The sequence below is a fragment of the Betta splendens genome, chromosome 8 (assembly GCF_900634795.4).
Source record: "Betta splendens chromosome 8, fBetSpl5.4, whole genome shotgun sequence".
Taxonomy (NCBI): domain Eukaryota; kingdom Metazoa; phylum Chordata; class Actinopteri; order Anabantiformes; family Osphronemidae; genus Betta; species Betta splendens.
In genome coordinates, this window is record NC_040888.2 from 2,303,156 (window position 1) to 2,319,242 (window position 16,087).

At 52.8% G+C, this 16,087-nt stretch overlaps 2 protein-coding genes across 4 annotated transcripts in view; both read right to left on the reverse strand.

Moving 5' to 3' along the window:
- Positions 1–4,525, reverse strand: part of nherf1b (NHERF family PDZ scaffold protein 1b) — a 16,557-nt gene extending 12,032 nt beyond the window's left edge. For both annotated transcript variants that reach the window (XM_029158223.3, XM_029158222.3), the window contains exon 1: positions 2,222–4,525. In XM_029158223.3, the coding sequence (XP_029014056.1) occupies positions 2,222–2,866 (645 nt within the window). In that variant the 5' untranslated portion in view covers positions 2,867–4,525. The remainder of the gene's footprint in view (positions 1–2,221) is intronic.
- Positions 4,526–4,671: 146 nt separating this feature from the next.
- LOC114860020 (ras-related protein Rab-37-like) lies at positions 4,672–12,857 on the reverse strand. Of its 2 annotated transcripts, none has more exons than XM_029158225.3 (9): positions 12,738–12,857; positions 10,994–11,104; positions 9,407–9,448; positions 8,645–8,711; positions 8,449–8,501; positions 7,996–8,061; positions 7,298–7,354; positions 7,145–7,221; positions 4,672–5,755 (listed from the first exon to the last, which is right to left on the reverse strand). In XM_029158225.3, exons 2-9 carry the CDS (start codon positions 11,099–11,101, stop codon positions 5,653–5,655), a joined length of 573 nt encoding a protein of 190 aa, XP_029014058.1. In that variant the 5' UTR covers positions 11,102–11,104; positions 12,738–12,857; the 3' UTR covers positions 4,672–5,652. The 2 variants fall into 2 exon arrangements, with proteins under 2 accessions (XP_029014058.1, XP_029014057.1); XM_029158224.3 differs by lacking the exon at positions 12,738–12,857 and adding an exon at positions 11,791–12,330.
- Between the last annotated feature and the right edge of the window lie 3,230 nt (positions 12,858–16,087).

Genomic DNA, 16,087 nt, shown 5'->3' on the forward strand with positions numbered 1-16,087 from the left:
TGTCTCTGGAAAGTACAGGTCGACAGTTGACAAAAGGCCGTGACGCGTCCTGAACCTTACGCCGCACGCGAACACGAGCGTAGCTGAAAACGCCCACGCCAAACGGACGCGTGTGAACGCAGCACGAGCTCAGACGACGTCAGGCGGCGGCACGCGCTCCATCGATGGCGCTGCCTCATCGATGGAGCGGAGCCGCTCATCGATGGCGCTGTGGGCGCTTGGTGCCGCACGCCTGGAGCCGCAGGGCGGGTGGAGTCACGGAGCTGGGAGCGAGTGGGGAGCACGGTTAAGGAACCCGGTGGAGGAACCTCCCGCCAGCAACAATGGCAGGAAAGGTCGGAGTCGGAGTCGGAGCAGGCGTGGCTGCTTCTGCCTCCAGTCAAATGATGCTGATGCTCCTTCTATTTACAGAGAAACATCATCTGTGCAGCCATTATGTGACATAACAACAAAGGCTTTAATGGCTCAATACATAGCAGCTCGCATGATGCTGGGAGGAAGGCTCCAGCCTCGTCCTCTGTGGGAACGGCCTTTGTGCCGACAAACAGGCCGCGCTTCGAACGAGCCACGCACAATTAAATAGTCAATCTGACGCACTTAGTGCCGCACAACGGAGCCTGAGCAAATATAGGCCGGATCCTCCCACGCAGCAGCTCGGATGATTTGTTTAGGGAAAACACGGCCAAGCGTGCACTTGGAGAGCGGCGCTTCCACGTAGAGCCGGGGAGAAGGCGGCCGGAGGTTTTACAGCGTTTCCACATCTGCAGTTTCGGGCTCTGAGATTAGAGGAGACGCTCTCGCTCTCTCTCTCCTCACAAACTCGCCCGCGCCGCAGTCGCTTCCTCCCTCGAGCGCCGGGCCTGTCATTAGCCTTATGTAAGCAGCCGCCCCAGAACGCCCCAGCCTCACACTCTGCGGCGGCGGCGCCGATGAATCACGGGGAGGACGTGTGAAGGAGCGGACGCGCGCTCCCTCCATCGGTCCAAGCGTGACTATCGCCGTGTCAACAGTCTGACAGGACTCGGCTCTGTATCAGCTGAGCGTTTACTGCCCGACCTTCGGACCCGCCGCGCGTCTTCCTGCTCCGCGTGTTCTGACGGCAGCGGGTCCCGTTTGACCTCCGGCGCCGCGTTCCACGCCGTCCTCGCTCTCGCTTCCGCCCCCGCATCCTCGCACGTCCTCCGCGAGGATCCACGCGCGCCGCATCCTCGCCGTAACCATGGCAACGCCGAGCCAAGCTCTGGACAGGATGCAGGAAGAACATTCCAGCAAGGCCCAAACAGAGTGGAGGAGCACGCGGACGGCGGCTCGGCTCGGGTTCTGGAGGAGCCGTGTGAAACACAACCCCTGTGTTTGTTTGGACCTCCCTGCGGGTTGCGTGCCGGCGCCGGTTCCGTCTCCGTGTGTGGGAGCATCGGCAGTAAACACTGGGACAATCGCTGTATAAGCGCCGCACAAACAGCATCAGGCTGAAGCTGAGACCGGGCCTCACGAACAGACGAGCAGAACCTTGAAGGCGACTGATGTTGTGAATGAGTCCTGGAACAGCGGCGCGGCCATAACGTGACGTTCCAGTGAAGAAGACAGAACATCAGCGTTTTCTTTGAACATCTGGAACACGTCAAAAACCCTCTCACTACAGCCGGAGGTTCATTTTCACTCAGTTCGTGCCACTAACAGAGCTCTGGTCTAAAATGTGCAAACACTTTGGGTCTGAAGCGTCGCCGCCTCTGGCCTCGGTGCCGGTTCGGTCCCGGTGGAGCAGAGGGGTCCGACCCACTAACCCACCGAGGACGGGTCGGACGCAGACACAAACAGCCTCAAGGCCAAAACATCCCGGCCACAGATGTTCGGGACCGGAGGCCTCAGTTCACCGAGCTCCGGTCCAAACACACACACAAGAAAACACACAGTGAGGGCAAACACAACAACAAGCACCCGCAAAGATCCACAGACACGGATCAAAGGCATTCATTTGGTGGGAATCGACCAAAGAGCGTTTCCTGTTGTTTGTTGTCTCAGCGGACCGAGGTTCTGCTGGCTGGGGGTTCAGGCCGGGTCACAGCGGAACCAGGCCGCTCTGCCCACAACAGATGTGCAGCCAGCTGATCGGGCCCAGCGCGTGGAGCCGGAGGGGCCACGTGGGTGCAGCCCCCCCCTTTAAGGCACCGACACCGGAAGCAGCCAGTGAAACTTTTGACTCGGTTCGGTTCGCACTCACCTTCTCGGTGCTGATGCTCAGCTCGCTCTCGTGCTGGCGGAGTTCTCCGTTTCTGTCCGGCACCGGCGTGCTCTCCCTCGGCGCCTCCTCCTCCTCCTCCACCTCCTCCTCCGCTTTCACCTCCGCCTCCTCCCGCTCCTCGCGCCGCTCGTCTCCGCTCCCCTCCTCCTCCACCTCCTCCTCCTCCACCGGCGCAGCCGCCTCCTCCTCCTCCTCCTCCTCCTCCCTCTCCGCCGCCGCCTCCTCCTCCACCTCCTCCCGCTCCTCGCTGTCCTCCAGGGGCAGCGGGAGCCCCTCGGTGACGTACTCCTTCAGACACTTCATGTCGTGCTTCTTCAGCAGCTGCTCCGTGTCCGGGTCCACGACTATGAGCTCCAAACGGCCCGCGGTGGCGCGTATTCGGGACACGACCTGCTGGTGGCTCTCGTTCTCCACGTCCTCGCCGTTGACGAACACCAGTCGGTCGCCCGCGCGCAGCCCCGAGGTCTCTGCCGGGCTGTCGGGCTCCACCAGGCGGATGAACTGGCCCGTCTTGCCCTTCTCCCCGTGGAGGTGGAAGCCGTAGCCGTTGTCGCCCTTCTCCAGCGCGCACAGCCGCGGCCGCAGGTACTGGCTCTTGCTCGGCATGGCCGCCGTCACTCGCATTCAACCTGTTGCTGTCTCGCGGCGGAAGCGACCGGAGGAGCTGCTCGGGATGCTGAGGAGAGCGCGCGACCCCCGCCCTCGTGGGGAGATCCGTCCGTGGGAAACGCCGCTGGTGTTCCACCTCCGCGGATCGGCTCGGCTCGGCTCGGCTCGGAGCGGTCCCGGACCGAGGGGGGGTGGGGGCGCCGGTCTGAGGCGGATTAAAGTCTGCGGCCGAGGACGCTTCGGCTCCGCGACACAGAAGGCGCCGCGCAGGAAGAGGGAGGTGCGTTCACGGAGCAGCCCGCCGACGAAGTGCCTCCTGCGCAGCGAGGACGCACGGAGGAGTGACCGAGCCGAGGCTGCCCAGGAAGTTAGATAACGAGGCGGACGCGGCCGGATTAAAGACGACGCGCAGCTTTCACTGCAGGATTTCAGCATTTCGGTTTAAGACTTGGAAGAAAAAGAAAAAAAGAAGAAATGGCGTTTTCCACCACCTTTATTCACTTTGTTACACTGTTACGCTCTTGTTCTGCTTGTTAACATTACCTTCATTTATTTTACATTTCTTAATATTCGTCCCTTCTAAGAATATAAGTAGTAGTTTACAGTATAATATACAAGTACTGCAGTATAATCAATAAGTGCGTGTGATATTTTAATCATTTTGTTACTAACCTCAGGGATGAATCATTTGTTACTGAGCAGTTATTTGCATCATATACTGTTTTTCTGGTGTTTGTTGCTTTGCTTGTTGTATGCTCATCGTGTATCTGTTGTGTGTCACTTCCTGTCACTCTGGAACCCTTGTTATCTGACTTTGTTGTTGTGGGTGTCTGATTGCGGTCGCTTTGTCTCGTCCTCGTCTTCTCCTTCATTCTGCGCCACTTCTAGTTTTTTAGCTCTTTGGTGTCAGATCCGATGGTGTCCTGCTCTCTGAACCCTTTTCCCTGAGCTTTTGGGCCCTTGGTACCTGATGGACCCATTCAGTAATCTCCTGCATGACTAGGTTGTTTTCTGTTGCTATTTTGAAACATGATTAACATAAATTTGGGTTGTGGTGCCAAAACTAACATTAGGTTATCGGTAAGTAATTTTTGGCCCAGTTCTTTTCCTTTCTGTAGTCTTCAGATCAGATTGTGACCTTTGACATTTTATTCGCCCTAATTAGCGATTAGCTTCATATTAATGACGAGCACCACTCTTTAAACTACGGCCTGCAGGCTCTTTAGACATGACTGACACAGAGCACAGCCCGGCAGGAAGCCGCTGAACCGGGACCTCGGGCAGGATTTGACTTTTTAGCTGGCAATGCTTCCCGAGCTGATAACAGGACACAGGCAGGAACCGTCAACGTTCTCCTATCTGGGTATTTGAAGCTGGGGGAGCAACGGCCGTGATGCAGCACGGCATGTGAGCAGAACAGGGAGGTTCAGGGAGGTTTTCATGCAGTACAGCACCGAGACTACGGGTTCTTGATGGTGTAGGTCCAGTGTGACTCAGACGTGAGTGGGAGACGAGGCGTGCTGCATTCAGGTGCATAGCTCAGTGCAGTGAATCATAAATGACCCCATGTTTAAAATGTCCCTGCATAATAATACAACATGAATTCACCTGCAGTTTAAAGACAACGCGACTACAACTGCAGTAAACTGCACGAGTTCCCATCTGACTGTCAACTGCCCCACACTGAAGAATAAACAGGCAGCTGCTGCCACTCAGTGGTTTATTGACCTCAGCACAGCCTGTCAGCGTCCTGGTCATTCCTCCAAAGCCACAACACATAAGGACACGGACGAGACGGGCTTCAATAAAACAACAACACATACATTACAAAATATACTTTTATATATATATATATATATATGTAGAGAGAGAGAGAGAGAGAGAAAATGATAACAAAGCACTTTTTCATGGCACTTTGTGATCGCCGTGACGCCTTGAAGGGACAAATGTGACACGGAGCAGGTTCCACGAGGACATTCGTGATGAACGTCGTACAAAAGAACAGGTTACACAATGTGAACAAATACAGCCTGGGTACAGTGTACAGACAACAGCAGCCACCTTTCAAAGGGGACACAACAATGGCGTGTGAATGGCAAAGTGCATGCTGAGGAAGGTCTAAACACAATAGTGAACGTAATCTGTGTGAATGGGTCACTGGGGCGATCCTGCAGCTACGCTTACACGTACAGAACTGGGAGAACTTTACCCGGCCCTCAATTGAATGCACACAAACACACACAATGGGACGAACGCCCTCAGAACGTCGGCTTTTATTCTATCTAACAACAGCACAGACGGGACCAGTTTAGCTACAACCTGAAGTCCACTGCTCAAACACAGATGTCAAAGGGGAGAGATGGGGCTGTAAGAGGGGAACCAGCGCTCAGCCGGTGAGTGAGGCGGACGGGCTCGGACCCGCACGGCTGAACAGCCCCCTCGGCTGGCGCTGCAACAGCACGCGCTGTTCTCTGGTCCCTCCGCACCCGCATTCAGAGTTTTAACCCCCGACTTGCTGTTTGAGACAAGTGTCACCACAAAGACCACAAACGTTTCTACACATGACACAAAGATTTTAATTCACATTTCAGATTAAGGAACGATGGCGGATCCAGCGGAGAAGACGTTGGCTTCTCGTGTCTGGATGCTGGGATTGGCTTTTCAGCAGACGGCAGACGTTTCTCCCTCCTCCTCTCACTCTTACTTTTCCTTCTTTCTATCTTACTTCCTATCTTTCCTTCCTTGCTTCCTTCCTTGCTTCCTTCCTTCCTGTGTGCGTCTTGTTCTGCGTGGCGTCAGCATCAGAGGCCGCAGCAGCCAGACTTGTGCTTCTGAGACTCGATGTAGTCGTGTATCTGGAACTTGGGCTCATTCGGCTGCTGCGTCGCTCTGTGCTTCAGCTCCCTGATGGAGAGAGAGAGGGAGAGAGAGAGAGAGAGAGAGATACAGAGGGGGTGGATGTGTGGGATGAAGTGGAGAAAGGGCGAGCCAATCAAGAAAATGAGAAATAGGAAACTTTCCTCTTTAGGCTGATTTAATTAAATCGCTTCAGGAATGAATAATTTTACTTGTGCTTAAAATCTCTCGAATAAAAACACGGAATGGAACTATTCTATGATCATTTTTAATGACAAACTATACTAGGACCGTTTTTTCTATGTATAGTATATTATGTGCTGAAGAATGTGTCACAGTATAGTGTGCCATGAAAAAATGTCCATAGTACAGTATGTTGTCAAAGATATGTCACAGTATAGTCTGTGGTGAAGGAAATGCCGTTCTCAGCATGAATTCTGCAACGCAAAAAAACCCACTCTAAAATCAGCCTAAGGTGGGATTCAAACTCTGGACTCTGACTGCTAATCACTGAGCTACATGACTGAATAAGAGCTGCTCACCTACATGTAGCAAGGCGGTATGTGATGAGGTTGATAAGGCATAAATAAAGCATAGCGTGAATCTGCAGTAAAGATGAGGGGGCATGTGTCACTCTAAACCCACACACAAAGGGGGGATTTGAACCCAGGCCTCTAAATGCACCGTCCAACTACTCAATCAATGAGCCACAGAACCAGCCAGGAACACGCTTTCTGTGGTTTGACTGATTAGAACTCAGGATCCTGAAGGTCGACTTGGAATAAAAGAATTTGATGCTGTGTGCGGAAGCAGGACATGATTCTAAGACACCTGCCATTGGGTTTGAACCTGGGGTTCTAATATGAGTAACACAAGGTCTGTCTCTGCTGCAATCATTTAGTGGACTCATGTCAGGCATCTTTCTGTTCTGATTCATTTGCTGAACACCTGTGACGCTGATCCCTGCTCCACCTGGTGGATCAACGCGTCATTACAACAGACTTCCCAGGAGGCGGCGCTAACGAGGCAGATCAGCAGTTCTGCTCCATCTATATTCACCCACTCTGATCACTGTTTAGTGTTATGCTGTACCAACTCACCCAGTCTCACTGATCTGTATTTTTTTCTTCTTCTGTATCATACTGTGCTGTTGTGAGACAAAATTTTCCCACTGTGGGACTATTAAAGGTTTTCTTATCTCATATCATCAGCACATTATATATGGAGCAACAAGGGAATTCAACTTGAGTAAGGCTTAAATATGTTTTTATTCTTTGCTCATTTAAGAAAACTATCTACATGTTTTCTCTACATTCACCAGCTTTAGTAGCTACTGTTCAGCTTCGACTGCTTTAAAGCTTGTATAAGGTGCATTTCCTATACAGCCTTTGTGCACGCATGCACTTCATCCATTTTTGATAGCACCAGGACGCTTACTTTGCTATAGCGAGGAAGGCCAGCTCCACGTTGACTCCTGTCTTGGCGCTGGTCTCCATAAACGGGACGCCGTACTCCTAGGATGGAAAAACATTAGTGCAGCAAGTGGACTGTGTGCTGTGGAAAACACAGCGACCTGAGCTCATACATCACCTTGGCCAGCTTCTCTCCTTCCTCCGTCTTTACAACCCTCTCTGCAGCCATGTCAGACTGCAACGGGAAACGAAAACAAGTCATGGCGGCTGGAGGTCAAAGGTCACACACTCAACCACGCCATTAGCTACAGTGATGCCCCATCATGTGAGCCTGCGCAGCCTCTTATCTGGCAGCGCTCCCACCAGCTGGAGAGAAGGATGACATGTCAGACGCTCAGCCTCCAGCTGAGCAGCGCCGCCGCGCTCACAGCCAGCGATCTGAGCTGCTGCTGAGCGACACCCACGACCCCGAGGAGCGGCCGGATCCTCCCTGAGCCACCAGAGGGAGCTTTCAGACGGATCGGCACTGACTGCCGGATGCAATGACACATGAAATGTTCCCTTTTGATTACCATCTGCGAGAGAAAACGGTTCGTTCTGAGCATAACCTTCTTTAACGGAGGCTGATGGCCAATGCACCGACGTGCAGCCATTGTGCGCTCCTCATTTCCCCCGCAGGGAGGTGTGATCATTAAAAAGCAAATAGACGAGGACAGTGCAAATGTTATAACACACGTAGAGCACAGCAGACGGATTTTCTAGCTTCAAGGCATTCACATGTCTGTGTAAGTGTGATAAGAGTGTGTTAGAATCGTACTGAGGGACTACTTATCCTCCTGATCTTTCTATGGAGCACAAAAAAGAAGCTTGGCTCACCTTGTTGCCGAGCAACATGATGACCACATCCTTCTGGGCATATTCGTGTATTTCAGTCAGCCAAGCCTTTAAAAGTAAGGACAGACAGAAACAGGAGGGGGAGAAGGAGCGATCGCTCCATTAACAACTCAAATGCCACCACTTAATAACTACATTTCCTCTTCTTTCCTGCGCTGTCAATCACAGGAGCGCTGAGACACTAATCCTCCGACACCGTGGTTTTTCATTACTGAAACCGGAGCCGTGCAGCCGGCAAACAATAACATCTTGTCATTTCCGAACCTCTGTGTGCGCAGACGGAGAAACAGAGTTTAGGATCAGGAAGTGTGTGTGTGTGTGTGTGTGTGTGTGTGTGTGTGTGTGTGTGTGTGTGTGTGTGTGGAGGGGGGGGGGTTGAGGAGGTGAGGGGGGTGAGGAGGGGGGAGGGGTGAGAGGCGCGCAAGGCGGCCTTACCCTGATGTTGTCGAACGACGGCTTGTTGCTGATGTCGTACAGCAGCAGCAGCGCTGCAGAAACAAAAAGGAAGTGCTTCGTTTGTTTGCACCGTCTTATGTAAACGCGCATCGACGCCCACACGGGCTTTTCGTGCGCACTTGTAAAAAGTGCACGTCTCGGCCGTGCGCGAGGACGGGAGGGAGGCAAAGGTTACCCTGGGCATCTCTGTAGTAGGCGTGCGTTACGCTGCGGAACCTCTCCTGACCGGCCGTGTCCCAGATCTGCAGGACAAACACGAGCAGAGCTCAGAAAATGCAAATACATCACATGAGAAAGATAAAAAAAATAAAATAAAGTCCAGAATATGACTTTGTACTGAGTGGTGTTTGGCAGCAGTGAAAAGTTAAAAGCCACTTTGCAATTTCCTGGAATTGAAAAGCACGAGTTTTGAACAAACAACTGATAAATGACAGTAAGTGGTGGAAATGGCTCGATCGGCCCAAAAATCAATTCCAGCAGTTTAGTCAAAATGTCAAATTCAGAGCACGCGCTTATTTCTCGTGCCACAGATGTTTACTATTCGACAGGCATCGGATCTGGTCCAGCAGATGCCTGACGCGTTCGCGCCTCATAATTGACGGCTCTCGTTCGTGGGACAGTGGGTTTCCGTGGCAGCGACTGTTTCGGGATCAGTCACAGCATCTCAACGCGCGCTTGGCAGCAGAGGAGAGGCCGCTCTCCTCCAGCGCGGACGGGGAGCTAATTCTGGCGCCTCCCACTCAGTGTTGAATGGAGAGGTTGTGACGATAGACGGGTCCGTGTCTTGGACGAACAGCGTGCTGTCAGTGAACGCAGCAGGCGCTCCTACGTGCGACCAGGTCGCTTTGATTGGACGGGGATTCGAAATTAAATGGTAATTTAATGTCCAATTTTTTTCTTTTCCGATTGCATTTTAAACAAACGCACGCGCTCTTACCTGCAGTTTGACTTTCAGGTTGTCGACGTCCACCACTTTATTCTGCAAAAGGCAAAAACAAGGGCCGTTAGAGGCTGAGAGCGCAGCGCGCGAGCGGCCACGGGGCGGAGCGACGAGCGGAGGTTCAGCGCGCGGCCGCAGGAACACGGCGGCTGAAAGTAGCTGCAGTATCAACGCTGGCGCACAAAGTCATTTCCAACGCCCACGCAACAACAAGGTCCTGGGATTAGACTTAATTACACAACAGCGTGAAAGACGACTGGCAGCAGAACAACAGACTCCCCCGTTAATTTCCTGTGGCCCCGCAGGGTGCCCTCCGATTTCCTGTCGAGCACTTGGCCCAAAATAGGTTCAAAAGGACTACATATTGTGACTATTGTTGACGGTGAAGGGGGAGAATCAGCAGCAGCGGCCATAAAAGCACACAGACAAGTTGTTGTGCAGCCTCTCTGTGAATAAGGAGGTATTTGATCGTAGCTGTGACCTGCAGCCGCCGCCATCTTGTTCACCAACCGCAAGCGCGCGCGGCTTCCTGACTCACGTCGTAACCTGCCGGCAGTGACAGGTCATCAGACGCGGCCCCCGCGCTTCCTGCATCCACGCGCCGAGTGCACGCGGAGCTCGTCACTGCCAGAAACCCGCGCCTCGGCACAACGGCCGCGGCTCAAGCCCTGCATTAGTTGCCATGGGTTTCCACCCAATTATGACGCCAGCAGCTGCGCGGGTGACGCTGGAAATAGCACGCGCCGGCGCCACAACCTGCCTCTCGGCGCGCGCCTCTGTATTTAAAGCGCTTTTTGGCCCCTTTCAAGGCAAACGAGTAAACAAGAGCTAATTGCCGCCCCGACAGCCGTGCATGTGAATGGACAGCGTGACACGGCAGCCATTAAATCAGCGCCACTTCTCCTTTAATGGCCTCCATGAATGCATCCCAGCGGCTCATCAAGTACCTGTTGCTTTCGGCCGATTGTGGACTAAACGAAATGCCCTCGCTTCTGCGTAGAGGACGTTCGACCGGCTCCATCTGTCAAGCCTCCATTATTATAAGAAAACAATACATCACTCTGGCTAATGTGGCACCGTTTCCTTCCCTTTGCTTTAGTCTGAGTGTTTTGCCTTGATTTGAGGCACAACGACCGCTCGCTCCAAACGGCCTATTTTTACACAGAGGAAGAAACCGCTCCATATTCTGCCACAATCGCCGCGTGCGCCCGCGCGCGTCCGAGCTTTGTCTGTCAGCAGCGCGACTCCTCCGGGGCCGAGCTGAGACGCGGCCGATCCGTCCGGGAGACGGGGACGTGGGCAGGCGTCTGCCGAGACACTCACGACGCCGTCCGCGAGCGCCGAGCAGCACGAGCGGTCCGTGAGCTCCGCTGATTGGCGGAGGATTCGTACATTTGGTGCGATCAGCGCCGAATGATGAAGTGTGGAAATAAGGTGATAATTGGCCTGATGTCACACTAACAAGTGGATCTCTTGTTGCTTCGTCAATATCATCGGGTTGTGTTCAGACTCCTGTCGCGCACAAGGCAAGGCTTCACCGCAATAATGATGAGCTACGAGTCTGAACGTCTGCTACGCTCTCACCCTAAAGTCTATTCCCACGGTGGCTATAAAGTTGCCTCCCAGAAAGGCCCCGTCCTTAAAGCGCACCAGGACGCACGTCTTCCCCACGGCCGAGTCTCCCAGCAGCATCACCTGCAGCAGAGCCACCAGCGGAGAGACAGAGGGACAAAGGGTTAGCATTCATTCACAAACACAACCTGCATGAATTAACCTGTGCCCGGTGCCGGTGCCGGTGCCGGTGGCGCGTGACGCTCCGCCGGCACCGGAGCGGCCAGTTCAACACGTTTGCAACGCTGTCATTTTACTCTCATCATTCATCGGCTCCTCTGAAACTAATCAGTGTAATTAGTGTGTAATTATCCAATCCAGACCCGGAGCCTGTTCGCACGCACTCCGGGCCGCGTGAACGCGCCGCGCGCGCACAGTTTTGCATTTCAACTTTAATCCAACTTTTGCTTTCCTCCCCGTGCGCCTTCATCGACGGCTGCAGATGCGCGCGTGCCGCTTCGCTATAAATACACAACGGGAGGGTTTGTTAAGAGGAGCAACAAGTCCACCCTCGGCAAATATTTGCATCGGTGAGGGCGGACAGAGCAACACCGACGACAAACGCACGGTCTGTTGAACGAGGAGGTGCATGAAGCCGCAACTAATCATCAGATCCTCAGATGACGCGCGCTTAGGAGCGGCACATTCCCCACGTAGAGCCCGTAATCACGTAGCCGCAGGTACACCCAGATGTTTCCAGTACATTTACGCACCTGTTCCACCATCAGCCGACACAAATCTAAATTCTACCCAAAGATGAAGATACACACCTTGAAGGCAATGTCATAATACTCGTTAATGGAAGCGCATCGCTCCAACACATATTTTGACGTCCCGTTTTTAGTGTGCTGGTCCGTCAACGATGCCTTTCTCGTGGACATCGCAATGGCAAGAGAGGAGCGCAGGCTGTGGAGCCGCAGCGCAGTCGTCGCCGAGATGCGTCCGGGAAAGACGCGCGCGGTGTCCGGGGAGGTTCTCCGCCACTCTCAGTCCGAGCCTCTGCCGCCTCCGGCGCCTCCGCTCGCACCGCCTGCCGCGCGTGGCCACCGAGCGATCACCGGGCGCTTCCCGAGCGAAAAGCACCGCCCGCCGCCTCGGAACGTGGAAACGCGGAAGCGACGATCAAAACTTGAAAAAACAACCAGCGGCGGCGGCGCGTCGCCGTCTGCGTCCACCTCCGGTGAGCGAAGCGGCTAATGACAAACAGGCGGAAACATTTCTGTGATTGAGCAGAGCGGAGCTGTGCATCGTGGCGTGGGCAGATGATTAACTGAGTGTGCGAGGACGTCAACAGCTCGTCCGCGTCTCCTTACGAGCGTCCCTCGGGGTGACGCCGCGCCCGGAGCAGCTGCGGGGGGTCGGCGCGTAGATGGAGGCGCTGCTCGACCACCGGGGGGTTAGAGGGGACGACGGCCCGCTGAACTGTGACCCAGCGAGGCGATGAGGACGCAATAATGTGCGAAGGAGTCAATGAAGGGTCTCTGTGCGCGTCCACATCTGTGCACAAGCGAGTCTAAAATCTAACTGCATTTCATCCAAAACAACGACACGTCGACTTCTGTGGCTGCTTTTTACAAACATGATTCCTCCTTTACAGCAGGCAAATTAACAATTATTCAAATCCTGTCCTGACAACAACAGATGAATCTATAAATACCCGATCCCTTCATTTAATTAGCATGTCATACATGTTTAAAATGGTTTCTCTCAGACTCACTTCCTCCTCGTCTCTCGCAGCGTTTGTCTCCCCCCAGTGTTTGGTCGCTGCAGGAGACGCGTCTCCTCTCCTCTCTCCGGTGGCGGTGACAGCACCAATGACACGCGGTCCGGGACCATTTGTGTCGTTATATAACTGATGCAGGCTCTTGTTTCAACATATGAAGTCATCGCTCAGCGCCGCCCGGCCGCAGGTCGCGCCTCATGCTCCGACATCAACAGTGATAAAAAGAAAACATTGATTGGAGGCGACTGCTTTTAATCCTGCAGAACCGGTTGCAGGTGCTGTCTCGCGCTCGACTCTAAACCCGGTTGATGTGAGCAGCAGCGGAACCAGCTTTTCTTTCTTCCTGCGGGTTGTTTTCACAGATTTAAGTTGCGCACCACTACAAACATATGCTAATGTGATACTTTCTCGCAGATTTCCTCCCCTGTGCTGGTGAAAGGGCAGCGGCACAAAACCAATGTCACCGTCGACGCCCTGTTTGTTTGTGGTTGTCACACGGAGCGAACCCCCTCCCACACGTCACAGAGCATCATATCACCCCGTTAAAAACAGCTCCGCTCCACACGTCCAGCAGCAAACAGCCGCTGTTAGAAGGCCTCTCCCCTCAGTGGCCTCATCATCAACTGTGAGGAAGATGGGAATAAATGCAGTGACAAGACGCAGCATCGCCTCTGATTCACGCCACGGTGCACAAACACCGAGGGAGAGAAGCTTTTCCTCACTGTTATGTCACAAGCAGCACTGACACGTCCTTCCCACCAAGCCAAAAACAGGAGGGAGGAGGAAACACACACGCCGAGGGCTGGGAGGGTTTGAGAAGGACGAGGACTCACTGTGAAGCCGACGCCGACGGTGGCGGTGAAGGAGCCGGGGAGGAAGTTGCCCTGGTCGAACTGGACCAGCAGCGAGGTCTTACCCACGCCACTGTCTCCCACCAGGACAGTCTGCAGAGAGTCAAAGACAGAGAGTCAAAGACAGAGAGTCACAGACAGACAGAGAGTCACAGACAGACAGAGAGTCACAGATAGACAGAGTCACATACAGACAGAGTCACAGACAGAGAGTCACAGACAGACACAGAGTCACAGACAGACAGAGTCACAGACAGAGTCACAGACAGACAGAGAGTCACACAGACGGACACAGAGTCACAGACAGACAGACACAGAGTCACACAGAGTCACAGACAGACACAGAGTCACAGACAGAAACAGAGTCACAGACAGAGAGAGTCACAGACAGAGAGTCACGTATCCAGCCTCGCCTGCTCGCTGTGAGCGCGGCCTAACGCTGCCTGACAGCTGGACGTCGGCTCGTGGCTCCTGGGAACCGGGACGCGTCTGTGTTTGTGCTCGCACCTTGGCCCCATGTTTACCCTTTTCCTACACATCACACTCTGCAGAGGCGAGAACACGCGATGCAGCTGCTGCTACAAGATGCACCGCAAACCTTTTGGTTCATGAATCCCTAAAAAGCATCAGCTTTAACAATCGAATGTCTAAATACACTGTTTATGCAACAGCACTTGATGTTTTATTGCTGATCATAGGAAGCAAGCCTGAAACGGACCCATCAGTGACAGCACCGTTCCCACGGCCTACATCAGCCCAGCAGCCGTGTTCTGTTGGTCCCCATCATTTCACTGGGAGCTGCCGGGTCGGCCCGGAGCTTTGATGCTGACATTTATCAGCGCTTCCTGCCTCCTCCTGCAGCAGCCGGCCCAGAACCCGGCGCCTGCCTCTTATCTGAGCGCTCAAAGAGCCCACACACGGCGCGGCGGCGCAGCACCCGGCGCTCGCTTTAATCGCCACCGAAATCCACAACTTTAGCACATTTGACTTTGCGCCTGTTAACGGCGTCATTTCACGACAGCTTGGACAGATGCAGAGGATGAAAACCCAAATCTGCTTCTTTAAAATGGGTATTTGCTCAGTTCTCCTTGAAGATGTGCTGAGTATAGCAACACGTTTTTTTTTCATCCTGCAAACACAGAATAAAGCTTTAGAGATCCAGCAAATAGACAGTGACCTTCTCAACGGAAGCCTAAAGAAAATGAGTCATCTCCACATCGAAAGGAGCTGTTCTTTTTTAATAACTGCAATTAAGAGACGTGTTCATCGAGGTCAGATCCAGACGCTGATCCACAGTGTAAACAAGCTCTCATTGGCCCTTGAAGTGGAAATTATGCAGCTGTGGAGTGGAAGACTCACTGTGCAGGGGAGAATAGCTGTGCAATGTGTATCCAGTGTGCAATCAACATATTACATATTTCATGCTTCCTTCATCAAATGTTGATGCAGTAAACGTTCTCCAGACTGTTGTGGGAACGAGCTGAAGCGAGGGGCCGCTAATCTCCAGGAAGCAGATGGGACCCGATGAAGGTGTGTGAATGAGGGTGCAGGTGGGGGTTTACTGTGGCAAGGACCCGGCAGTGGGGGGAGGGGAGGAGAGACGCTGACTCTGTCGCCATGGCAACGCGCGATTTCCACGGAGATGTCTCCGATAATAAGATAATTGCCGAGACAGAGATGAGAAGGAAGCCGGCGCTGTCACTGTTCTCTAACATGTGTCCACCCTGTGATAAGCAAAAGCAGTCAGCTCCAATAAATGTTAATTAATTTCCAACAACAAGAGGAATATAATCATTAAATGTTGCTGCTTGTATTCTGTCAGAGACACATGTTTGCTCTCATCTTTCCCAGTGGAGGAGACAGTTTAATTATGCAGCAGATGTTTTCCATACGCTGATAACTTAAAAAAAAGACTGTCACAACAATACGGTGCGACTTAAACGCTGCGACCAGAACATGGAAAAGCACATTAATTCACAGAGGGTGAAGTTAAGTCAAGTTAATTCTTGTAAAGCACAGATTACTGCTCAGAAGACTTTACTTTGCACATGCATGAAATGCATTTCCCTTTTATTGTCTAGTCCTTTTCAAGCATTTCTAATAGTGTTTTATATTTCTAGAAGCAGTTTTTTTTTCTTTTTAGTTTAAAGCTGGCGCTATTTTTAGCCTTTGAATGAAAACTACAAATATGACAGGAAACGTAATCAGTGCATAAGCTGGAGTTGAAACCTAGAGGTAAAGCGATCACCTTGTGTGTTGAGTCTTCATTATAGGGGCAGGTCTGCTTGTCCGAGTCCGAGTCCACTGCAGATGATTCGTAAGCGCTGTCTGAACAAACCATCCTCATCTCCTCCTGCGCGTCACAGCTTTCATCCATCTCTTTATTCTAACGGCAGTGACCAGGAGTTTCTGTGTGAGAGGTCTCCTTCTCTGCGTCCTCAGCCTTTAGTGGATGCCTCAGGTTTGTATCTTCAACAAGTACATGAAATTACA

Bases quoted from the DNA above. Each gene is read 5' to 3' on its own strand.
- LOC114860020 (XM_029158224.3), bottom strand. From the start codon at position 11,901: ATGTCCACGAGAAAGGCATCGTTGACGGACCAGCACACTAAAAACGGG. The intron at 11,105-11,790 runs GTGTGTATCTTC...GCTCTGCTGCAG, and splicing joins ATTATGACATTGCCTTCAAG to GTGATGCTGCTGGGAGACTC. The intron at 9,449-10,993 runs GTGAGAGCGTAG...TGCCTTTTGCAG, and splicing joins CCGTGGGAATAGACTTTAGG to AATAAAGTGGTGGACGTCGA.